The following is a 26,750-nucleotide window of genomic DNA, read 5'->3' as shown; positions in this document are numbered from 1 at the left end:
ATACATTCTCCTTTCACATCCATACATTTTTACTTTCACATTCATACATTTTCACTCTTACATTCATACATTTTCACTCTCACATTCATACATTTTTACTTTCACATTCATACATTTTTATTTTCACATTTATACATTTTCACTCTCACATTCGTACATTTTCACTCTCACATTCGTACATTTTCACTCTCACATTCATACATTTTTACTTTCACATTTATACATTTTCACTCTCACATTCATACATTTTTACTTTTACATTTATACATTTTCACTCTCACATTCATACATTTTTACTTTCACATTTATACATTTTCACTCTCACATTCATACATTTTTACTTTCACATTCATACATTTTTACTTTCACATTTATACATTTTCACTCTCACATTCATACATTTTCACTCTCACATTCATACATTTTCACTCTCACATTCATACATTTTTACTTTTACATTTATACATTTTCACTCTCACATTCATACATTTTTACTTTCACATTTATACATTTTTACTTTCACGTTTATTTTTCAAAGTACTTTTATTTTGAAATAATACATCAGAATTTTATCAGAGTACTTTAGTTCAATACTTGGGGTAGTCTAGTATACCCCAGAAGTGGAACCGTCCCGGGATATCAGCCAGATTTTTTAAAATCAATTTTTGAAATCAGGCGAAATGACAGCTAAAATAGGCAATTTTCAAAGTACTTTTATTTTGAAATAATGCATCAGAATTTTATCAGAGTACTTTAATTCAATACTTGGGGTAGTCTAGTATACCCCAGAAGTGGAACCGTCCCGGGATATCAGCCAGATTTTTTTTAATCAATTTTTGAAATCGGGCGAAATGACAGCAAAAATGGGCAATTTTCAAAGTACTTTTATTTTGAAATGATACATCAGAATTTTATCAGAGTACAGTGGTACCTCTACATACGAATTTAATTCGTTCCAGGACGTTGTTTGTAAGTCGAAATGGTCGTATGTCGAGCAGGATTTTCCCATAGGAATACATTATAATTCCATTAATTCGTTCCAAAGCCTAAAAACATACACTAAATTCTTAATAAATACTGCTGGCACTGTTACAAATGGCAATTAAACATAGAAAAACAAATAAGTTATAAATAAATAAGTCAGAATAATATAATAATAAGAAGAATAATGAATAATTATTCCTGTAAATAATGTAACGAATTGGATTCTAATATGGCGGACACTTTTTACTGTCCCTGAACGCACCGCGAAGCTGACGTCACAGTGAGATAGGTCGGTGCGGTAGAGATAATACTTTCGTTTTCTTGAGGGCAGTCAACTGCTTAAGACAATGGGCGTTTTGTGTTGGATAAGTTCTTAAATAAATGATAAAAACGTGACGAAGCTGGCGATTTCCTTGGCAATGTTACCACAATAATAATTGTCACCTTAACTTATAAATAGTGGCGAACGGTGGTCGGAAGAGGACCATGGAGCTGTATTGTTGAGCCAGTTCAAGGACGCGCACCCCAAGCTCATATTTTTCTATAACTTGCATCTTCATTTCAAAGGTAAGCATCACTTTTTTCCTTGTTTCTCCAACTGTATCAACTTTTTTTGAAAACTGTGTTGATTTCTCACACAAGAAAATCCACCGTGCGTTCGTTTGCAGTGCTGTCATGTCGTCGTATTTCGAGCAACTCGTCGGATGTAGAAACAAATGGCGGCTCAAATTTTACGTCGGATGTCGAAAAGATCGTGTGTCGAAGTGATCGTATGTAGAGGTACCACTGTACTTTAGTTCGAGTCTTACAGGGTCGTCTAGTATACCTCAGAAGTGGACCCGTCCCGGGATATCAGCCAGATATTTTTAATTTAAAATTTGAAATAAGGGTAAATGACAGAAATAACTAGCAATTTTCTAAGTAGTATTACTCGGAATTCCTAAATTATTTTTTATATCATAATACTTTAGTTTGGGTCTCGGGGTGCTCGAGTGCCTCTCTCAAGTGGACCCCTTCTTGGATGGCTTCCCGTTTTTTATTTATTCATATTTATTTTTTTCAATAAAGGGACTAGCGCTCTGAAGCCACCGCGTTCCATTATGAAGCCAGCGCGTTGCAGTACCATAATGCACACAATGAAAACAATGATCCAAATGAGGGGCGGCCAGCTTGACTTCGTTTTTACGAGTGCAGGGTGGCTTGACCGCAGTAGTCTGGGAGCGGGTCATATTAGCTCCCGCTTGGACAGTTGAAGAGGTTCGAGAGTTGCTCGGTCTAAAAATTTCACTTTCAACTGCGTCATAATTATCACTGTTGGGTGCAGTTGATTGTGTCCTTTGCCGCCGCTCGAGACAGGAAGCCAAATAAGTTAGTTTCTGGGGTCGAAAAAATGTTTTGCAAAAGTCCAACTGCTTGCCGAAATGATTGTGCGTCCTCTTCCTTGTTATTTTATGAACAGTAACCCGCGTCAGGTTCTCAGCCAATCAGAGCTTACCAGTCAGAGCTAGCCAATCAGAGCTGGCTTCCGTTTCAACTAGACTCCTTCCGTTTTCACTATGCTTTCACTCATACATACATACATTCTCCTCTCACGTTCATACATACTTTCCTCACATACATATATATTCACTCTTATACACATATATTTTATTCATACAAACATACATTTCACAGACTAAAAATGTGTGAATGTGAGAGTAAACGTATGAATATAAGAGTGAAAATGTATAAACGTGAGAGAGAAAATGTATAAACGTGAAAGTAAAAATGTATAAATGTGAAAGTAAAAATGTATGAATGTAAGAGTGAAAATGTATAAATGTAAAAGTAAAAATGTATGAATGTGAGTAAAAATGTATAAATGTGAAAGTAAAAATGTATGAATGTGAGAGTGAAAATGTATAAATGTAAAAGTAAAAATGTATGAATGTGAGAGTGAAACTGTATAAATGTGAAAGTAAAAATGTATAAATGTGAAAGTAAAAATGTATGAATGTGAGAGTGAAAATGTATGCATGTGAGAGTGAAAATGTATGCATGTGAGAGTGAAAATGTATAAATGTGAAAGTAAAAATGTATGAATGTGAGAGTGAAACTATGAATGTGAGAGTGAAAATGTATGAATGTGAAAGTAAAAATGTATGGATGTGAAAGGAGAATGTATGCATGTGAGAGTGAATATATATGTATGTGAAAGGAGAATGTATGTGTGTGAGAGGGCCAGAATGAAAAATGTCTTGTACGGCCCCTCATATGCGACCGCTATCTCTCGCTATCTCGCTCGTTCTCCCATTCTTCCTACTCGTTCCCCTTGCGTCTCTTAAATAAATAAATAAATAAAATACTACTCTAAACTGCTACTCTACTACCCGCGCGCGCTCTCGCGTGTAGTAGAGTGGAGTGGGCTACAGCTGTGTAATCGGCTGACTGACGCATCTGATTTTTTTTTTTTTTTCGGCGGGGGGGGGGGGGGGGGGGGCAAACGAGACTCTGGCGGGCCTCTCGTTCATTTGTGGGAAACACTGTAAAACTTTAATCATTTTCGCGAAACCGACTCCATCAACTGTTTTAATAGGGCCAGATAAAAGGTTATCGCGTCAGTAATGTCATTCCATCGTTTACCGCTTTTCTCATAGGGAGTGCATTTTAGGAAAGCATCCGAAAGTTTTTGTTGCTTTGGCGCTGTAGCGGAGGTTGGCTTTTTAGCTTTGGCAGTTTGGCTCTCAGTATATTGCTTTGGATGTTTTCGTTTCAAATGGTGGAATAAGTTTGATGTGTTGCCGTCACTTGCCTTTACGTGTTCCTTGCAAATCATGTTTTTTTTATCTATATCGTCCACTTTGAAGCCAAACCAGTCCCAAACAATCGATGTGGAGTTTTTCTTTGTGGTAGACTCTTCTGCCTCCGCCATGACGCACACCTCCTTTGTGAAAGTGGTAACAGTGGGCGTGTGCTCCCGGGCGGCGTCACTCACTGTCCAGTCTGTTGATTGGCCTAGACTAGAGAGCCTGACGAGGAAGTGTAAAAAGGGTTAAAGGGAGACTAGTGATGTGAGTGGGTTTGAAATAAAAGTTAATAAACCGCGATATAACGATGTCCTAAAAAATACGTACCTTCAGCACTTAAGATCATGAGACGGTTTTATATCGTCATATCGCCCATGTATAGGAGGGAGACATGGAAAATAGGCTCTCGAGGGCCAGACTTGAAGACCCCTGCCCTAATGCCTTTTCTGCGTCATGGGACTTGGAAGGCACCAAAAACCCAACCCCTAACACCTTTTTTCGCGTTATGGGATGCGTGAGGGGCGTGGTTGAATGGGCGAGCACTGTGGGCTGCAGCTGGTCCTTCTTGCAATAGACCCTACTCATGTGACGTCACAGCCATGCCCCCGCGCCATGATGTCCGCATACTCGCCATAGAAATGCATTAGCGCTTCATAAATTCTTCCTATTATTGCACGTTTTACTGCTCGTCAACATTAATACTCAAAATGGTGAAGTCGTGTGTGGCGGTCGGTTGCAAAAACAGAGAAGATAGACGGAGAGACTTGAATTTTTACCGTATTCCGAGAGACACAAAGAGGAGGCCGCGATTGACTGCTGCAATTCGACGAGAAAACGGGGCTCCAAACGACTACCACAGATTATGTAGTAGTCATTTTATATCTGGTAAGATGCATTTAATATATATTTAGAGGGTTTTGGGCTGACAACCACAATTAAGATCATTGCTAGGCTAATCGCCGACAACATACACGTATGTATGTAGTTAGTGCTATCGCTAAACCATATAAACATTAAAAGCCCTAGCTCCATTGACAAATGACTTGACAGTGGATGTTAGCAAGAACAAAAGATTTTGAATTGAAAATTTCGTAACTCACCTTCCGAGCACAAGATTCCTGCCGAATTTTCGTGTACGAGGACGTGTTTCACCTAACCAGCAACGTAGCATTTATAAGCCTCCAAGCTCTTAAAGTTTTTCAAACTTTCGTGAGAATAGGCTGATTTTGTGTGGGTATCAGATGTCAAGCGAAGCCAGCGGGTCGAAAAACATCGATTTAGGCGTCAAATACGGATCTGGCGAATGGATAAACTGAAGCTTTTCCACGTAACGCCTTTTATGCAACGGATCCAATGAGTTTACAGCGTCAGATAACACCGGGGCTTCCATGAATTGCTCTATAACTTGCTCGACTAATTGAAAACAATGAGAATAGGTCTGAAAAAGAGGTACAGTATGGCGGCCGGAAACAGCGACACGCCCATTTTGTGACGTAGGTGAGTAGGGTCTATAGAGTCTACCCACGTACCACGTGTTTGCGTAGGGTTCCGCCCACTTGTCCGTCAAAACATAGTGTTAACCTATTACGGCTACGTACATTTCTCCTATTTACGGCGTGTTTTTCTGCTCCTTAACATTAATAATCAAAATGGTGAAGGCGTGTGTGGCTGTTGGTTGCACTAACAGAGAAGATGGAAGGAGAGACTTGAAATTTTACCGTATTCCGAGGGATCCAAATAGAAGAGTGAAATGTACGGCTGCAATTCGACGTGAAAATTGGACACCAAAAAATCACCACAGACTATGTAGTAGTCATTTTATATCCGGTAAGATGCATTTAATATATATTTAGAGGGTTTTGGCCTGACAACCACAATTAAGATCATTGCTAGGCTAATCGCCGACAACATACGACGTAGTACGACATAGTTTCAAATTCAAGATGTTTGTGACTTCCCTATCTTCCACCATCGTTATTTTTTGAATAATATTTAGCTGGTACCAAGTAAAAGAAACTGGCCTCGTCTACAGGGCTGACAAATAACCACAATTAAGATCATTGCTAGGCTAATCGCCGACAACATACACGTATGTATGTAGTGCGTGCTATCGCTAAACCATATAAACATTAAAAGCCTTAACTCCATTGACAAACGACATGAAATACATTAGACTTGACAGTGGATGTTAGCAATAACAAAAGAATTCGAATTGAAAATTTCGTAACTAACCTTTCCAAGCACAAGATAGATTCCTGCCAAACGAGGACTTGTTTCACCCAACCAGCAACGAAGTATTTATAAGCGTCCAAGCTCTTGAAGTTTTTCGTGAGAATAGGCTGATTTTGTGTGGACAAGATCATTTTAAATATCAGTGTAGCAGATGTCAGGCAGACAGAGCGAAGACAGTGGGTCGAAAAACATCGATTTGGGCATCAAATATGGATCTGGCGACTGTATAGAACAAAGCTTTTCCTCATAACGCCTTTTATGCAACAGGTCCAGTGAGTTTGCGGCATCAGAAAGCACCGGGTCTTCCATGAAATGCATTTTAAATTGCGCCATCAATTGAAAACAATGCAAATACAGAGTCAAAATGACGGACAAGTGGGCGGAACCCTACAGCGAACACGTGGTGCGTGGGTAGACTCTATAATTACTATCAAGAGGCTTATTTCTGATAAAACGAAACTGAAAGAAGACACAGGAAAATAAAATTGCCAGCCTGCCCCTTGCCCTGCTTATTTCACGCCAACAGATTGAAGGAAGTGGACGCATCCTTTGCACATCCAGGTAGGAGCTCAAAATTGACAACAAAATCCATCAATATTTACTTTTTAAACTTGTTTTATGTCATTTTTGCTCTGTGGATCCATGGCAACACTCCAAATCAAATAAACAGTCGATGTAATTATCAAGAGATGATGGAATTTGGCCTGACCAAACGGGACTTGTGTTATTTTGTTTGCTGACAGTACATAGATAATTTATGGATTTTCTCTTCAAAATATGCGTCAATGACTGCCATTTCCTGGTTGTTCGGTTGAGAAGGATACAGCTGCGGCCAACAGTCTTTGCCAACCATGCCATTGGCCCTGCTTTCAACGAGAAATCAGACCAAACTTCATTATCTGCCAACCGCGCCCCCTGCTTTCAACAACCCTAACCGTTACCCTGAACCTAACCTTAGACCCTTTTTTATGTAAAATAAAATATAATTCTTGAATTTTGTGCTAGTGCGGTTGTACGTCATTTGCCGTCCAAATTTTCCAAAACACATCCTAACCTTAAACCCTATCCCCTTTTCTGGGTCAGGGGATGGAGGAAGCACCAAAACCCTACACCCCTTTTCCACATTGCACCAAAAAGGGGCATGGAAGGATAGACGAGTACTGCGGGCTGTAGCTGGACCTACTTGGTTTGGTTGCCGTTATAAAAAAGATCCTCTCTTTGACACACGATGCACTGTGCTTTTTTGTTTGCGCTGTAAAATGTTGAAGAGCTGTGATTGAGCGGGGCCAATCTTGTGTATCACGAATAAAATGTTTTATTGGACACCTAATATTTTGAAAAGTTGGGTTTTCTGCTTATGTATTCGTGGGCATTTTCCATTGTTAAAAATGAGCGGGAACTCAAACGCTCATTCGGGGCGGAACCCAAAATGTTGTTAAACCAAATGGCTGTCATAGTTTCCTTTATGTATATTATTTCCCCACTAAACAGAGTCAGCTTTTTGATTGTGTTTGATCTCTTTATAATATTGATAATTCTTTTTTTTTTTTTTTTCCATTTTAACAAATACCTGCCCTTCCCATTCACTTGAACCAAATGGAAATGACAATATGTTCTTGAGTTTCTTCTTATAATACAAAAAATTATATTTTCTATTTATTTTAGAAATACATTTTTGTAACTTCTAACTTTCACAGAATGTATAAATTTATTCCCACACATTTGTTCATTTTACCTGGTCTATTCATTTCCACATCGTTTGTCTTATCACCCAAGTATATAACCTTTGACTATTTGGATAAGATATGAGTGGGTACTATCAGCATCTTTGTACAAAGGCCATTGTAAGCAGATAGTTATTGTTGCTGGCAGTGTCATAAACACATAGATTTCAGGTGATGCTAAGGAACTGGCCCTTGCTCTCTTAACTGAACAAGTGCCCTTATCAAAGTTATTATGTTATTATCAATGTTATGTTGGTAATGCATGTGCCTTCCCAGGCGCTGCTCCCAGAATCACTGTGAGAGCGCCCTCCATCCTCCAAACGCGCAAACACACGCCCTCCTGTGAGGAGTGTCATTGATGAACATGCAAAGCGGACACGGACTTATGAAGGCGGCACAATAATTTCATCATAGCTGCCATCCACGCCCCCGCCTGCAGCCCCTACGCAGAGGTAACACATAATGAGTCAAATCTCGAGTGTATGCTTGTGTCCCCCCCAAAAAACTCAGTTGTTTATTTTTCTCGTGAAGTAGCCTTTGTCTATGTGCATGTCTCTAAATTAGCCGACTGCCCAGTCCCACCTGTTAACCAAGCTAGGCTAGCCGCTCGCCATAAATCATTTAATAGATGTGGCGACCAGCAAACAACCATTGTATGTAGAAAAAATAAATAAAACTACATATTATAGCTCAATATTTAGTCATTTGTTTACATGTTTAATACTAGTATAGTGATTTCTTCGCTACTTCACGCCCTCAGTCCATCGCCGATTTCTGTTCCGTTAAAAAAAAAAATAAAAAATACAGGATTTTATAAAGATGTCCCTATCCGATCACGTACAGCCTCTCACTCTCCCGCCTGCCGTTTTTCTTGGTCAGCAGTGCAGCTGGCGTTTGCTCGTTAAAGTAAACTATGATTGACAGACGTTGATGCTTTGATCTTGCCAGAGAGGCTTGGGAGCCCTACCTTCAAAGGTGCTGAAAGCATCTAGTTTGTTAAACACTAGCGGTAGTGTTCTGTGGCTACTCATTATGTGTGCGTATGTGCTCTCAGGAGCTTGAGTGGATTTGAGTGGACTCACTCAATGAAGCATTATAAAGACCTTTTGCTATGTTATTCTTGTTTCAAAATAATTTGGTGGCACAGTAACATGTTTAAAACGTAACGAAACGTATCATACATGAAAAGGCTTTTTTTAATTTTACTTTGGGGGAAAAAAGGAGAAAAAAATGTCTTATATGTAACCCTTTCCCATGCTAAATCTGATTAAATATATTGAACACACATTTTTTTTTTAATGTCAATAAGCTCCGACTCTACTTAGTGGGGGGTCCCTATTAACCCCAAAAATGAGGGATCACTCTCCTGTTACTTCAGGAGAATGTTGCTGCTTAACAAAGAAATAATAAGAATCCAAATAAATACACACAAAACATATACTGTAATACCCCCAGCTGAGGTTCAGGAAGGTAGTTACGGACATTACAGTATACAATTTGAAACTCGCCTGGAGGAAGTGAGTCTGAGTGTATGTATAGAGCTTACCCACGTACCACGTGGTCGCTGTAGGGTTCCGCCCACTTGTCCGTCAAAACATAGTGTTAACCTATTACGGCTACGTACATTTCTCCTATTTGCGGCGTGTTTTTCTGCTCCTTAACATTAATAGTCAAAATGGTGAAGGCGTGTGTGGCTGTTGGTTGCACTAACAGAGAAGATGGAAGGAGAGACTTGAAATGTTACCGTATTCCGAGGGATCCAAATAGAAGAGCGAAATGGACGGCTGCGATTCGACGTGAAAATTGGACACCAAAAAATCACCACAGACTATGTAGTAGTCATTTTATATCCGGTAAGATGCATTTAATATATATTTAGAGAGTTTTGGCCTGACAACCACAATTAAGATCATTGCTAGGCTAATCGCCGACATCATACGACGTAGTACGACATAGTTTCAAATTCAAGATGTTTGTGACTTCTCTATCTTCCACCATCGTTATTTTTTGAATAATATTTAGCTGGTACCAAGTAAAAGAAACTGTCCTCGTCTACGGGGCTGACAAATAACCACAATTAAGATCATTTCTAGGCTAATCGCCGACAACATACACGTATGTATGTAGTGAGTGCTATACTGCTAAACCATATAAACATTAAAAGCCTTAACTCCATTGACAAACGACATGAAATGCATTAGACTTGACAGTGGATGTTAGCAATAACAAAAGAATTCGAATTGAAAATTTCGTAACTCACCTTTCCAAGCACAAGATAGATTCCTGCCAAACGAGGACCTGTTTCACCCAACCAGCAACGAAGTATTTATAAGCGTCCAAGCTCTTGAAGTTTTTCGTGAGAATAGGCTGATTTTGTGTGGACAAGATCATTTTAAATATCAGCGTAGCAGATGTCAGTCAGACAGGGCGAAGACAGTGGGTCGAAAAACATCGATTTGGGCATCAAATATGGATCTGGCGACTGTATAGAACGAAGCTTTTCCTCATAACGCCTTTTATGCAACAGATCCAGTGAGTTTGCGGCATCATAAAGCACCGGGTCTTCCATGAAATGCATTTTAAATTGCGCCATCAATTGAAAACAATGCTAATACAGAGTCGTTTTGACGGACAAGTGGGCGGAACCCTACAGCGAACACGTGGTGCGTGGGTAGACTCTATAGTAGAAAGTGAATTAGCTCTAAGAAAACTGTAGGATCCCTCGTTTCAGTATGGGTTTCACAGATACACTGTGAAGGAATCTGACCTTTTAGCCAGATTGCTGGAATCACGCGAGCCGCCGGACTCGCGCTGGCGCAGCTCCATCGACCCAGGCTGGCGAGACTTTGACAACCCGGCCAAAAGGCCCAACTCCGCGCATTCACATTAGTCTTAACCCCTCGTACTGACTCCATTTTGAAAGCTGGAAAAAGGCTTCGAAGCACAAGTTGACAATTAATTCAGGTCAACAGCGATCAAACGGCAAGGCGAAACGAAAACCGACTCAGGCGAGGAGGCAGACTCGTTCCAACTCAAGAAAAGTTTCCTGAAAAAAAAAATGAAAACCATTCGTTAAACATTCAGTCTTTTTGAAGGGTCTCGCAGGCTGTGGCCAGAAGAAGGGTGTGTTTGGGCATTGTTTAGGATTATTGTCTGTTTGTGGATTTGACAGGAGGATTTGGGAGCTACAGATGTCAGGGCAACGAGGGTTGTGGATTTTGCCAACTCAGCTCCACATGATTGCTGAGAGTTCACTTATCGGTCGCGGGTTCCTTTATCCGGATGTTCCTTGTCGAGACCAGATGTCCCGCCATTTGCTCTGGATGTCCGGAAGAACTGATTGCTGGAGTTGGTGGTGCAGACGTGGGCTTGTAGATGTCTTGCCTCGTCAGCATCAATCTTGCTCAGTCAGTTGCATGACGCACGCGTTGGGCTTCCATGATAAGAAGGCGTCATGTATCTCTTTATGCACTTTATTCTGCTTGTCTTGCTTAAACTATGATATAAATGCATTTTATTTTTTAATGGGTGTGTTAGAGTAATACAAACAGTCAAACAGTAAATACGAGAAAAGATACTATTCCCTAATTGGTTATATTAAGTATGTTAGAGTAATACAGTCGATCGGTAAATACGAGAAAAGATACTATTCCCTTCAACAGTTATGTGTTAAGGTAAGTTAATAAAAAGTGTATGATGCCGAAGGTCGAGGTCCAGCCCAGCCTGCTTTTTATTATTCGTTCATGGCTTATTTAGCTTAGGTGATTTTTTTCGTTTTTTTTGGTGCTCCTGAATTGTGTGTCATCATTTCCTGTTCATTATGAGAATTAAACAACCAGTTGGAAGCGGGTATCTTATTAATTACCGTGTGCTTCTTTGACTGTTGCTATTTTTTTTTTTCATGCACCTCCTTCCCATATGGATAACACGGAAAAGCGTGATGAAGTGTTCCGGGTGTGGCCACGTTTGTTTGGAGGAGGCAGCCAAGTTTTGCAGCAACTGTGGTCAGTCGTTGTCGGTGCAGTCTACCAATAGCCTAGGTGGGGGAGATTTTGCCCAATCTATTTCTGACACTGATTAGAAAAATGGTGTACAAGTGTTTTGACCTGTATGAACTTCATCTGCTCAAAGGAAATGAACCAAAATCCTTGAAAGCAGACTGGACTGCAACATCAGCGAAACCAATCCTTCCTGCCGACAGCAAAAATTCTAACAAAAAGGTCAGAATGATTTGCTTTTTGTTCTCTGTAAACACTGACTACATCTACGCATGAGAAGAAAATTAAGGCTGCAGTTATCGATTATTTCAGTAGTCAATTAGACTGTCAACTAATTAGTTCCAAGCTTAATTGAGAATCTGATTAGGAACCTTTAAAGCGCTGCAGAATAAATTTTAGGAGCTGTAAAACAAAGGCTGAATAACATATTAGCTTAAACAAAAACTTACCTTACGTTGGTCTTAACAGGGAGAAGCTGGATTCAACCATGTTAAATGAGTTATGTCATATTCACTGTTGCCACTAGAGGGCAGTGTATCTATCCAAATCAATAAAACTAAATGCAAACACTTTAAGAAAAAATCCTCGAAGCAGCAAAATGTAATTCTAAGCTTTTTTCTAATCAAATTACTCGAGTTAATCGATTATTCGATGCAGCAATAAAGAAAAAAACGAAAAAACGTCTTCACAAAATACCAATACTAAGTATTGTTTTCTGAGTCAATTCTATTCTCGCCATCATTAAACCCGATTTCCACCCGGACAAATTAGGAGTGTGACATTATATCGAAAGAGTTAACGATATGCTCCCATCAAGAATTTATATATCGTTTTAAAAAGGTGTGTCTGTTTAAAAACAAAAAAGGAACCAACAGGTTGTTGGCAAAATCTTGCCATTGCCATTTACGGTGCTCGACATCCAATTCATTTTGACTGGATAGAATGCTTCACACCGTCAGTGGCACTGAAACCAGAGCCATAGATTTCATAATGATATTGATGGGTCAGATTCGACCTTAACTGCGCCATGCCTTGAGGTTGGGGGCCATCCCACAATCCGCTTCAGTCATTTGCAGTCGGTTGCAGAGACACATGCAGCGATCCAACGCTGGATTTATGTTGAAAAAGTACGAAAGCTGTACCGCATACAAAAAGGAAGTATTGTCTCAGGAGTGATTTGTTAGAGGATTCAAGGTAATTATTACATTTTTGTTTTTTTCACAAGAATTTTCAACATTAAAAGCTCTTTGCTGTAAGGTGGCCACAACATTGACTAACAGACTAGCATCATACTTCAGCATATTTATGGAAAATGAAAATATTATTTTTTTTTTCTTTCTTTCTTTAAACCAAGAATCAAGACGGTCTTACATCCATATCTATAAAGAATTCAGGGATTTAAGCATTTATTCACAACAATTTTCACCGGAAAAGCTGTTTACATAAGGCAGCCGCCACATTGACTGAGAGACTAGCATCGTACTCAAACATATTTACGGAAAATAAATGCTAACTGCACTTTTTTTTTTTTTTTTTTTTTGCTTTCAACCAAGAATTAAGACTGTCTTAACATCCGTATCTATAAAGAATTCAGGGATTTAAGCATTTATTCACAAGAACTTTCACGGGAAAAGCTCTGTTTACATATGGCGGCCGCCACATTGACTGACGGACTAGCATCTTACTTTGACATATTTACGCTCTTTGTGATTCCATTCGGTCAGCTTTGACGGCAACTGCAACAATGCAGGCCCCCTAATAATCAGACCCATGCCCCTTGTCCCATCAATATCATTATGAAGTCTATGCCAGAGCATTCAAAGTCATTTTGTGGGCATTTAGAGGTCACTCCCTGTTCATTTTAGGGCATCACAGGTTACTTCGTGTTCATTTTGAGTCACTTTCTATTAATTTTCAGTAACCCCAAATCAACAGGAAGTGAACTGTAAATGCCCCAAAAGCAAATGGAAGTAACCAAAAATCATCAGGAAATGATGCGGAATGCTCCAAAATGAACTCATTGGCTGCCACTAAATGCCATAGACGTCCAATCAAATGAATGTTCATTCGCTGCCGCCCTCCCACTTCAAATTGATCTGACGTCTAATAGTGATAAACTCATTCCAATCACAGCAGTTTATTACTTGTTTTGTAGAATGATTTCCTGACCCATTTATCGAGAATTCGGCTTGGTTCATACTGCAGGTCTTAATGCAAAATTAAGATTTTGTTGTTGTTGTCATATCTGATGTTTTGGAGTGCATGTTCAGACTGCCTTTGTCCATTGAACCCGTTCAAGTATCACGCATGCACACTAATTCGCAGTCCGAGATGCGCTGAGCAAACTGACCCAAATGTGCAGGAGCATCAAAACAAATGGCAACACATGACGCACGCACACACACACATACGGACAGTATGCCCCGACTTCTGGCCGTGTAAGCAATCTTGAAATTTTCCTCATTTAGAGCAGAGAGAAAACCGAGCATTCTCAGGCTTATTATAAACCCATTTTATTTTTTATCACTGTTGTCAAGCCCACTCCTTCCCCAAAAGCCGCATTCAAACTAGGAGCTAACGCTAATGCACAGCTGCACTGCTACGATAGCGCCCTGTCTCGCTCTTTGCTGACCTAATTCCTGCATGAATTCTGTTTTGGTGGACTCTACAGTTCAGACCGCAGCCACATTCTGGATAAATGTGGCCCAGATCGGATTTTAACTACATATGAAAGTGACCCAAATCATATTTGAAATGGTCCACTTTTTTGTGACTTTTTCTGTTCAGACCGTCAAGTTTAATGCCTCACTCGAGTAGGAAAAACACGAAAAAATCAGATTCGTGCATTAAGACCTGCGGTATGAACACTAGTCTTATTGTATCGCCATATCCTGAGATCAACGTTAAGATCGCATGTCATATCGTGAGATACCCACAGGTTCAAACCCCTAATAAAAATAATATTGTAAGTTAACGTTCAACTTTGTCCTTCAGCTGTTAGCAAAACTTTGTTAAATGCTGAGGTTTTCTCATAGTATAAAAGTTTCACATCTTATTTATTTATTTTTTTTTTTAGAAAAAAAAGAGACGGGGAAAAAAAAAGAAAAGTTTCCTCTACACAGAGGACCGATCTAGTTCCTTCTCCTATACCAACAACATTCGGTCTGAAGACACGTCAGACACGCATGATGATGACAACGAAGAAGGTGAGATCACTGCACAAACATGGGTTCCAGATCCAGTGGACCCGTTTCAGAACTCCACCTCCAGGCAAAGTGCAGATTTGGGTGCTGAGCTTGTTAGAGGCTCTCAGTCAAAGAATACAAAGTCAAAGAGCAAGGATGAGCAACTTCCTCCTGACCAGATTAAAAAAGTTCCAAACTTCAAAAGTCGTCTGCCACAACTAAAAAAACCCTCAAGGTTCTTTGGCCGTCAAACACAGTCCAGGGTAACACTTGATGCAAATGAACAGCCCAGATTAGAATTGCAATCTGTTGCTCGAGAAGTATTTGTATGCTAACAGGAACTCCATCCAGAGACTGGCGCCAGTGGGGACCCAAGTTTTGCAGTGGAAGACATGCAAAACCAAACCCATCCTGTACAATCCATCACTCCACAGGATGATAATGTACAGCCGAATGGTACACCAGATTTGAATGACCACAATAAAGAAGGTGAGATCAATGCACAAAACTCTCAGCACTCTAAGGTCAGTGTGAATTTGGGTGCTAACATGGTTACAGGTACGCTGCCTGAGACTGAAAAGTCAAAGCGAGTGGAAGAGCAACCTCCCCTGGACCAGAGTGCTAACATGAATCATGAGCAGCAAGGGGAACAGGTTGAACAGAACCCATCTGTCACTGAAGAACAATCAAAGCTCTTAGGCCCTCAAACACCATCCGAGGTAACACTTGATGCAAATGAACAGCCCGGATCAAGAATTGCAATTTGTTCCTACAGGATTCTTTGTATGCTTACAGGTACTCCATCCAGAGACTGGCGCCAGTGGGGACCCAAGTTTTGCAGTGGAAGACATTCAAAACCAAACCCATCCCGTGCAATCCATCACTCCACAGGATGATGATGTTCAGCCGAATGGTACACCAGATTTGAATGACCACAGTAAAGAAGGTGAGATCAATGCACAAAACTCTCAGCACTCTAAGGTCAGTGTGAATTTGGGCGCTAACATTGGCACAGGCACACTGCCTGAGACTGAAAAGTCAAAGCGAGTGGAAGAGCAACCTCCCCTGGACCAGAATGCTAACATGAATCATGAGCAGCATGGGGAACACAAGGGCATGGATGAACAGAAGCCATCTGTCACTAAAGAACAATCAAAGCTCTTTGACCCTCAAACACCATCCGAGGTAACACTTGATGCAAATGAACAGCCCGGATTAGAATTGCAATCTGTTCCTAGAGAAGTATTTGTATGCTAACAGGTACTCCATCCAGAGACTGGCGCCAGTGGGGACCCAAGTTTTGCAGTGGAAGACATGCAAAACCAAACCCATCCCGTACAATCCATCACTCCACAGGATGATAATGTACAGCCGAATGGTACACCAGATTTGAATGACCACAATAAAGATGGTGAGATCAATGCACAAAACTCTCAGCACTCTAAGGTCAGTGTGAATTTGGGTGCTAACATGGTTACAGGCACGCTGCCTGAGACTGAAAAGTCAAAGCAAGTGGAAGAGCAACCTCCCCTGGACCAGAGTGCTAACATGAATCATGAGCAGCAAGGGGAACACGAGGACAAGGTTGAACAGAACCCATCTGTCACTGAAGAACAATCAAAGCTCTTAGGCCCTCAAACACCATCCGAGGTAACACTTGATGCAAATGAACAGCCCGGATCAAGGATTGCAATTTGTTCCTACAGGATTATTTGTATGCTTACAGGTACTCCATCCAGAGACTGGCGCCAGTGGGGACCCAAGTTTTGCAGTGGAAGACATTCAAAACCAAACCCATCCCGTACAATACATCACTCGAGAGGATGATAATGTACAGCCGAATGGTACACCAGATTTGAATGACCACAGTAAAGAAGGTGAGATCAATGCACAAAACTCTCAGCACTCTAAGGTCAGTGTGAATTTGGGCGCTAACATTGGCACAGGCACACTGCCTGAGACTGAAAAGTCAAAGCGAGTGGAAGAGCAACCTCCCCTGGACCAGAATGCTAACATGAATCATGAGCCGCAAGGGGAACACAAGGGCATGGATGAACAGAAGCCATCTGTCACTAAAGAACAATCAAAGTTCTTTGACCCTCAAACACCATCCGAGGTAACACTTGATGCAAATGAACAGCCCGGATTAGAATTGCAATCTGTTCCTAGAGAAGTATTTGTATGCTAACAGGTACTCCATCCAGAGACTGGCGCCAGTGGGGACCCAAGTTTTGCAGTGGAAGACATGCAAAACCAAACCCATCCTGTACAATCCATCACTCCACAGGATGATGATGTTCAGCCGAATGGTACACCAGATTTGAATGACCACAATAAAGAAGGTGAGATCAATGCACATAACTCTCAGCACTCTAAGGTCAGTGTGAATTTGGGCGCTAACGTTGGTACAGGCATGCTGCCTGACACTGAAAAGTCAAAGCGAGTAGAAGAGCAACCTCCCCTGGACCAGAACGTAAACATGAATCTGGAGCAGCAAGGGGAACACGAGGACGGAGATGAACAGAAGCCATCTGGCATTGAAGAACAATCAAAACTCTCTGGCCCTCAAATGCCATCCGAGGTAACATGTTATGCAAATGAACAGCCCAGATCAAACATTGCAATTGATTCCCAAAGTCACATTTTGCACTGAAATGTCCCTGTCTCGCACTGCTAATACCACAACATTGTCACTTGGGATGTGCGTGACGAGTCGTTTCATCGTTTAACAGCCTACTCATAATGAAACGTTTCGGATTTTACTTGTCGATTAAATGCAACATCTTGAGCCCCTTTCTGACATACAGTACGCTGAACTCCGGTAAATCCTTGGATTTAAACAGGCATCCCTTGTGTCTGAAAGCAATTTCCCGGGTTCACTGACACAGATATGACATGGACATTAACCAATCGCGCCCTTGTATAATGTCTGGGACTTCACCCGGCCGCGGCATGCATGAAAGCAGCCCGTTAATTCCCCGGTCACAGCGCAAAGGCTGATGGCGTAATACAATGGCTGGCAGATCGTAACTTCCTCTTACTTCACAGTAAGACGAAAAGTGGTAAACAAACATTGCAATTTTCAAGATGGCAAACCGGAAAGATCGCAAAATTAAACTGGAAACATAACGAAATTAAATTGCTACTGGACCTTAGAGCCAAGGAATAGACAGTCCATCGTCATTCTTTGTAATGTGTGTTTGATTTTGTTGCCAAACCAACCAAAAATGACATAATGTCAGGGTTATAAAATCCAATCCCTCACCCTCCACGCAGAGAAACCGCCAAGTGGATGGATGTCAATGCGGAAGCGCTGTGAAAATAAGTCTCTATTTTGGACCCCACCCCTCAGCGGAAATTCAGTCAAGACTTTCCGCTTCGTCCAAAACGGCCGCCGACACTCACTGTCCTCTCCCACATACACAATGAATGGGTTGTTGCGCACCCTTTCACACCAGGCTTCCACTATTGTGAAACGATATTGATGCACAAACTGTCATTTACACTATCATCAGGTCAGCCTGCCTCCTTGCATAAGTACTGTAAATTGTCATATACACACTGCTGCACTATTACCACTACATCACAACTTCTATTAACTTTATTCCCAATATGTGTACACCGGAACCTGTGTTTTTATATAAGCCTTACTGTACGTTTTATTTATTTATTTATTTATTTCCATGTGGTGCACATGATAGTGAAGGTATTCTGTACTGTTCTAAGGGAGTGTATGTATTCTCGCAGGTAGTTGATCCAGAGACTGGTTCCAGTGTGGACCCAGACTTTAGAGTGGAAGACATGCAGAACCCCCAGGCCAATAATTTACAATCAGTCACTCCACTTCCACAAGCGTCCATCAGGTTTGTCTCTTTCAGCTGAAAGCATTTCACATGATGACAATAATATTTTTTTATGATAAGTTTTCCCTTTTACACTTTGTATTTGAAGAACGGACATGACCACACCTGCCGGAACCAGACTCACTCTGTACTTCCACGCAATTATTTCAAAGGACTTTAATTTCAAACCCCAAAAACATCGCATCTTCATCAGAGCTGGACCTCCTCTATCAAATTGGGGTGTTAATTTACTGGAGCTTTCTGAGACAAGGTAATTCTCCTGGATGTACGGTAGTGTGTTCTTAAATATTATTGCTGCTTTCAAAACTAGTAGGTAGTTAGGGCCCGAGCACCGAGGAAGTTGACCTGCAAGGGCCCTATTTTATTCCTTGTTAGGGACCGAGCACCAAGTGGTGCAAGAGCCCTATTATTATACAAAGGATTATTTTTATTTTTATTTTTTCTTTCTCTTGGGCAAATGAAAATGGACAATTTGGAGGCCTTAACAGGCTGGAAAACACACCAGAATTTTCACATGCAGGCGTAAATGTCAATATTATTTTGACAGCCTGATGGCGCCCAGGCTGTGGAACCAATTACCACTTACTATTAGACAGGCCCCCTCACTTACGGATTTTAAATCACGTCTTAAAACATTTTATTTTTCTTCAGCTTTTAATGTGCAATGACAGTTTATGACCTCGTCTTTTATTTATTTTATTTTATGTGTTTGTTTTATCTTTCAAAGTTGACTTATTTTGCTGTGTTTTGCTATGTAAAGCACTTTGGTCTCCTTGGCGGATTTTTAAATGTGCTATACAAATAAAGTTGATTGATTGATTGATTGATTGATTTGCGAAAAATACGTGACAAAATGGCTCAATTGCGCCCCCCGCTGAATTTTTCAAAAAGGCCTCTCCTATTAGGTTTTTTCAAACTAGAGTGATGATGGCAATACCTTGTGCAAAACTGTTCAAAAAGTCTCTTGTACCCATATTCCAAACCCAACAGAGTATTTTGGATTGAATGTGAAATTTATATCGAGTTACAGAATGCATATCTGAGACATTGGCACCTAGGTAGTTAATTGGATCCTCCTCCATATTGGTGAGACTGTTCATGAGATACATGAGCTCTTAAAGGGTACCACGGATAGGAAAACATGTAATTCTCATAATACATGTTAGTATGAGTAAACTAATTGTCAGGAAAACCCGGGCAGCCAGGTGGTGTGTGGACCCAATTGCGGGAAAAGAGGTGATGCAGACCGGCAGTGCAAAAAATGATTTGATGAAAGCCAACAAAAACAAATTGCAAAACATAGGCTGTGATGATCCCAAAAAAATGGAGGCAAACAAAATTGTTATTATGTTGTCGTTTCTGCCCTTCCAATTTGAATCCGAGTGGAATATTAATGACTAGGACAGCCCTGTCAATATTTCACATAACGAGCAGGAAAAGCTAAATTAATAGGAAAGATGGGATGAGACGAGTTGGGTCCATGTGTCAAGTTCGCTAGTGACAACACTCTCCTGCTCTAGTGACAGAGCAGGAGAGTGATGTCAAAAACTGTTTGCAGATCTTCACGGTAAACTATTGTCTGATCCAACCTATTCCAATATTCTAATGGAGATGGTTAGCATCCAGAGCTGTCGTGTGCGTTACATATAATTGGGGTATACAGTGAAACAAAGCAGTTTGATTAGTTTTTTGCAGATAGCCCGTACATCACGGCACACGAAAATGTTGATGGTTTGCCTCTACTGAGACGTCCTCCTTATTAATATTCCGCTCGGGCTCAAATTGGAAGGGCAGAACCAACGACATGTTTATATAGTTAAAAAGGGACACTGTGGAAACCCGGCAGCGTACCCATGTGACGTCACCGTCCTGTGATGTCAACAACAATGGCGACCTACAAGTAACACAGTTTACAAATTTTATTAAAACGAAAATATTAAGAAGGGTTTTAATGTTGAATTATTATAACTCTTACTAACATTTATCTTTTAAGAACAACATGGCTTTCTATCCGTGGTTCCCTTTAAGTTATCAAAATGGTGACTTTTCATTCACGGGACTGACCTGGAAAAAGGTGCCGGAGTCGGCCATTTTTTGGGCAACACGCCAAATTCAGTAAATGACTAATAATTCCCTGATGCAAGGTGCAATCTATTTCATATCTCACATGAATGAGAGGTATCCCTGCCTGAACATGACTGTGTGAAAATATTGCCCATTCGGCCTGGCGCCCCCTGCTGGGAACAGGAAATGGCCTGTTTTATGAGACGGCTACTCCTCCAAGGGTAAAAAATCAATTGACCTCAAACCTGCATCAGGGGAGCCTTAAGACATGTGTTCAGTTGCCTTTTTGCCATTTTGTGTCGCCAGACATTTTGAATGGTAATAACCTTTCAGATATAGACAAGTTTCCGAGGTACTTCTTATATCTGCAAGGAACTTCTATTTTAGAATTTCTCCATCCAAAACAACAGTGGCGTTGGAGTAACATTACCCATCAAAATCCCTTAACAAAGACAATTTGGAAATACCGCATCCATCTGCCATCATCACGACAGGGAAGGACAACGTGTTCATCAAGGCAGTTGTGGAACCAAGCTCGTGCCAACACAAACACGGGTGTTTTTGCAGCCATGTTAACGTTGTGTTTTGGAAGGTATGTTATTCCTATCCCTGTCCCTGCATTTTCATGTGTCCGGTGTTCAAAAAAATACTGAAGCTAAAATCTTGCATGAAATGACTTGTTGCCTTTGATATTGTTATTACGATAATGATCTTTATTATTATTTACTACAACTATTGTATCTGCTGCTAGCTTGTTGCTAATCAGTATGTGTAGATGGCACAATTATGTCAACGAATAAATGTAAGTGTTCCAAGTTTTTTGTTTGTTTGTTTGTTTACAGGCAGAAAACACTGTTAGGGAAGGGAAGATAAGTTGATGTGCCTCGCAACAACACCTACTGTACGTTGGTGGACATACAGTGGGGAGAACAAGTATTTGATACACTGCCAATGGGTTTTCCCATTGACAGTGTATCAAATACTTGTTCTCCCCACTTTATATCGAGACTACGTGCGTTCTACCCGGGTTTGGCCGAGAGGCTGGGGCTGGAGACGGTGGCTCACCTCGCAGCGGACCGTCAGCTCGATCCTGAGATCCAACAACGAGCTATTTAACTGTGGCAACTTTAGGACACGCTATTGGAGCTGGAATTACCGAGGACAACGGGAGAAAGGCTGTCTGGTGGCCGTAATATTGGGTGAAGATTTGGCGAGGCTCCGGAGCTCTGCTGTCTAATATCACATTTTCGCATACTATGTTTCCAATAATTTTATAAATTGTGATTTATTGACCTGTTTTGCACAGGCAACAATCGTTTTAAATAAAACAAAAATTGAATCATGTTGTCCAAATGTTTTATTGCTATCAATATCTGCAATAAAAAAGAATGACTTAGTACTTTTGGTCATACAGTATGTACATACCATGTAGTATTTCCTTGTAACAACAAAATTCGTGTCAGCCCTTCTGCATTTGGCAAATGTAATATAGTTTGTCATTACACCTCATTTTGGTCACTCAAATGGCCAGCGTATCAATCTATACTTTACGTCAACACAGGCTGACAGGTTGTCATAACTTTGTCCACGAATGATCAACGAAGTGATAAGAACAATCATAGAATCACATGTACAGTACGTCTCATCTACGTCGTGTTGAATCCATTTTTGGAGATTCCGTGGGTTTCTCTAGCTTGATTTTGCTGCTCTAACTTCGTCAACACACTGCTAACTTCAACCGCAACTCATGAGGTTTTTTCCAAACCGGAAGCTCAAAGCAGAAATTTTCCAAGATGGCGCCGCTCATATTTCGCTCAGGAAACCTATCTATGGAACATACCTGCGCCAAACTTCCCATGCTTGATGATAGTCGTACCCTGAAGGGTCCGGTAGGGGTCATTTGCATGAACTCTGTAGCGCCACATACTGGCAGCAGAATTTGAGGCCTGAACATGCTCGAAAACTAAATCTGCAAATACATGCAGCTTTGCGAAAATTTTGATAATTTTGCAATGTTATGAAAACATTTAATAGAATTGCTCAGTGGCGCCCCCTTGAATTTTTAAAGTAACTCTTATATTTTTAGGTGTTTTTCAACACAGAGGGATGAAATTTGGGGAGTCAATACGTTGTGAAAAAGTAGTCAAAAAAGTCTCTTGCACCCATATTCTAAACCCAACAGAAAATCGGGTATTTTGCATCCAATGTGAAATTTTTATCAGTTTACATGGTGCACATTTGAGACCTTGTCGCCTAGGGAGTTACTTGGATCGTCTTCAAAATTGGTGAGACTGTTCATGAGACGTATGATATCTGAAGTTATCACCTGGGCGTGGTGCCAAAGTTGCCCTTTTTTTTTTTTTTTGACAACACTCCAAATTCAGTAAATGACTAATATCTCCCATATACAAGGTTGAAACTTTTTAATATCTGGCATGTATGTGAGGCAGAGGTTGCGCTAGACATTTTCGTTGTCTGTCATTTTGACTGACAGGGTCATAAAAATCCAGTCATAATCTATTTTTACCAGTCACTTAAATTTTTAAAATGATAATGATGACATATTCAATAGTATTTAGTTTTCATTCATTTTTAATTAATATTGTAACGCTTGGTTGGCGGCGAAAAATTAGACACGGAAGTTGTATTTTTCTCCCTCTTTTTACTCTGCTTACCGCCAACAACACCAACAAAACAACTCCACTCCCAAAGAAAAAGAGGCAACTATATAGACCCCAATCACCAACGTCACACAATGATCTTAATTGTGGTTGTCAGCCCAAAATCTTCTAAATATATATTAAATGCATCTTACCAGATATAAAATGACTACTACATAGTCTGTGGATCGTTTGGTGCCCAGATTTCTTGTCGAATTACAGCAGTCCATCTCGCTCTCCTCTTCGGGTCTCTCAGAATACGGTAGAACTTCAAGTCTCTCCGTCTATCTTCTCTGTTACTGCAACCAACCGCCACACACGCCTTCGCCATTTTGATTATTAATGTTAACGAGCAGAAAAACACGCCGTAATGGGAGGCATGTACGTAGCGGTAATGTGTAAACACGACGAGCTGACGGACAATATGGCTGCTCCAGTCAGGGGGCGGAGTTGTGACGTCATGTGATTGGGGTCTATAGACAAGTTTCCTGAGCGAAATACGGGCGCCGCCATCTTGGAAAATGTCTGCTTCGCACTTCCGGTCCGGTCGAGTAGCAGTGTATTAGCAGTGTATTGACGACGATAAAACTACGAAATCAAGCCAGAGAAACCCATGGAATCTTCAAAAATTGATTCAGCACGACCTAGATGACACGTAGATGAGATTGGATGGCAGTTCGTGTCACTTCGTTGATCATTCGTGGACAAAATTATTAACAACGGTCAGCCTGTGTTAACGTGAGGAATGGATTGATACTACGGCCATTAGTGACCAAAAAGGGGGGAAATTACAAGTTATATTACATTTGCCGACTGCAGAAGGACTGACATGGATTGTTTTGTTACAAGGAAATGCTACAAGGTTATGTACATATGATGTAAACACAAATAGTATGTCATTCTTTTTTTTATTGCAGGCATTGATCGCAATAAAACATTTAGACATGATTCAATTTCTTGTTTTATTTAAAACGATTGGTGCACTCCAAAACAGGTCAATAAATCACATTTATAAAAGTATTGCAAAAATAGCATACGAGAATGTGATATCAGACCGCAGAGCTCCGGAGCCTCGTGAACAAATAGCGACATCACGGAGGCCCTCGGCGGTATTTAGATGTGTTTTTTTCCCGTCCTCGGTAATTCCAGCTCCAATAGCATATATTTAAAGACGCTACCGTTCACAAGTTCGAGTTGGATCACGGCGATCTCGGCGAACCACCGTCTGTCACAATTCCTGCCTCTTTCGGCCTCTCCCGGGAGTCGAGCTGTCATCATCATTGTGCAACGCAAACTATATATGTTGGATATATGTCCATCAACGTACAAGTCAAGTTGTCTTCTCTTTTATAACAGCATTTCCCAGCTGTAAACAAACGAATAAAAACTTGTAACACTTGGATTTATGCGGTGCATTCAAACACGATTAGCAACAGGCGGCTAGCAGCAGTAGCAGAAGCTAGTTGTTGTAAAAATGACTTCGTAATTACAATCATTGTAATATCAATAGCAAAGGCAACAAGTCGTTTCATGCGCCAGATTTTAGGTTTCGTATTTTTAGAGCACATTACCTTCCATAACAGCGGGGGATGTCAGTTTTGTCCATCTCCTTCCCTCCCACCTGTATGACGAGTACGAGCACCCATGGTTTGGAAATCGACATGGTACGAAGCATGGAGGCCTTGGCTTGGTTCTCCACCCGCCTACATACAAATAACATTCCCGGGATCTTGTATAAAGACCTCCCAACTTCGATTCCACCGCCATTGACTTCAACGGTAAACAGGCGGAAACGGAAGGGGAAGGAAGACATAAGGAAGTAAACCGGAAGTACCTCGGAAACTTGTCTATACACAGGCGACAATGTAGTCCACCAATTGGATGACGCGCTGGCACACCGGGTGCACCAATAAGAACCTCGCGTTGATGTGTCAATCACGGTGCTGCCGCCAGACCACGGTGACGCTACAATATTCTGACAGAATAGCCAACGACGTCATGCATTAAGAGAGACAATAGCTAATTAATATGCCACCCTGTGGTCTGGGGTGTGAATTGCAACCTGTCAAAATGACGGACGGACTTCAGTTTTTTCCGTCACCGTTTTAAAAAACCGGTCAACGACGGAAAATATTCGGTTAACGCGACCCCTGATGTGAGGTATCCCAGCCTGAACATGACTGCATTGAAATATTACCCATTACGCCTGGGCCCCCTGCTGGTAACAGGAGCCGCCCCTTTTTACTAGACAGGCTCCTCCTCCAAGGGAAAAAAATTAATTGACCTCAAACCTGTTTCAGAGGAGCCTTAAGACATGTGTTCAGGAGCCTGATGAAAAATGTCAAGTTTTGGTTGAGGCAGAGGGGTGCAAACAGGAAAGTGAAAATGACCGTTGCCATTTTGTCCCGCAACAAATTTTGAACAGTCATAACTTGGCAGACATACAACATATATGCGCCAAACTTCCTGTGCTTGGTGAGAGTCGTACCCTGAAGGGTCCTTTAGGGGTGATTTGCATCCACTCTGCAGCACCAACTAGTGGGAATAGAAAATCACTTATTTTACTTATTCATGTCAAGTTCTTTTCAGGTTGGTCAATGTAGTTACAAGAACTTTTGTAATATTACATTTTAAGGCCCATGTCCACACGTATGTTTGTTGCCGTGACAACCCTTTGTTCGCCATTAAACGAAATTAGATTTCTTCACGGACTTAGGCAGCTCATAGAGCCGCGAAATTGGGCACAATTGGTCGAAATGGTCCAATTAGAAGATTAATTTTTGTTTGGAATAAGGGCGTGGCTGCACAGCTCAGTGGCGCTTCCTTTTTGTAGGACCCTCTTCAATAGGGGCTTTTTCTCCTAGGTCTGTGAATGTATTTCTTATCTAAAAAAAAAAAAAAAAAAAAAAATGATGATGAGAGGGGGACGATCTGCCACTACCCTGACCTGCGTGACGGCCGAGTGGCGCCAAACTGCAAGGAGCCTTATCAGTCCCGCTTGCAGGCCTAGATATTTTTTTTTTTTCATGGCAAATGAAAATGGACATTTGGAAGCTTTAACATGCTCGAAAACTCACCAAAAATTGCACATACATGCGGCATGGTGTGAATTTGGATAATTTTGCAACCTTGCGGAAAAAAACAACAAAATGGCTCAATGGCGCCTAACGGAATTTTTTCAAAAAATGCCTCCCTTTTGGCTAAACTTTACACTATCAAACTGACAGCACATGACTGTGACACCCTCCTTTGTC

General features: G+C 40.9%; 1 protein-coding gene across 4 annotated transcripts in view; it reads left to right on the top strand.

Annotated features, from left to right (window-relative positions):
* The first annotated feature begins 1,325 nt into the window (after positions 1 to 1,325).
* LOC130931959 (E3 ubiquitin-protein ligase rnf213-alpha-like) overlaps positions 1,326 to 26,750 on the top strand; it is a 171,406-nt gene continuing 145,981 nt past the window's right edge. Inside the window, exons 1-17 of one of the 4 annotated variants that reach the window (XM_057861229.1) lie at positions 1,326 to 1,551; positions 8,003 to 8,178; positions 11,663 to 11,766; positions 11,858 to 11,946; positions 14,801 to 15,172; positions 15,248 to 15,398; positions 15,468 to 15,628; positions 15,705 to 15,855; positions 15,925 to 16,094; positions 16,170 to 16,320; positions 16,390 to 16,559; positions 16,636 to 16,786; positions 16,856 to 17,025; positions 17,101 to 17,251; positions 17,321 to 17,490; positions 18,657 to 18,772; positions 18,861 to 19,022. In XM_057861229.1, the coding sequence (XP_057717212.1) occupies positions 11,667 to 11,766; positions 11,858 to 11,946; positions 14,801 to 15,172; positions 15,248 to 15,398; positions 15,468 to 15,628; positions 15,705 to 15,855; positions 15,925 to 16,094; positions 16,170 to 16,320; positions 16,390 to 16,559; positions 16,636 to 16,786; positions 16,856 to 17,025; positions 17,101 to 17,251; positions 17,321 to 17,490; positions 18,657 to 18,772; positions 18,861 to 19,022 (2,435 nt within the window). In that variant the 5' untranslated portion in view covers positions 1,326 to 1,551; positions 8,003 to 8,178; positions 11,663 to 11,666. Of the gene's footprint in view, positions 1,552 to 6,459; positions 6,564 to 7,085; positions 7,189 to 8,002; positions 8,179 to 11,662; positions 11,767 to 11,857; positions 11,947 to 14,800; positions 15,173 to 15,247; positions 15,399 to 15,467; positions 15,629 to 15,704; positions 15,856 to 15,924; positions 16,095 to 16,169; positions 16,321 to 16,389; positions 16,560 to 16,635; positions 16,787 to 16,855; positions 17,026 to 17,100; positions 17,252 to 17,320; positions 17,491 to 18,656; positions 18,773 to 18,860; positions 19,023 to 26,750 lie in introns of those variants that run through there. The other 3 variants (XM_057861228.1, XM_057861230.1, XM_057861231.1) reach the window with 3 other exon arrangements.

The sequence above is a fragment of the Corythoichthys intestinalis genome, chromosome 16 (assembly GCF_030265065.1).
Source record: "Corythoichthys intestinalis isolate RoL2023-P3 chromosome 16, ASM3026506v1, whole genome shotgun sequence".
Taxonomy (NCBI): Eukaryota; Metazoa; Chordata; class Actinopteri; order Syngnathiformes; family Syngnathidae; genus Corythoichthys; species Corythoichthys intestinalis.
Note: the sequence above shows the minus strand (reverse complement) of the source record. Positions and strands in the feature narration are given on the sequence as shown.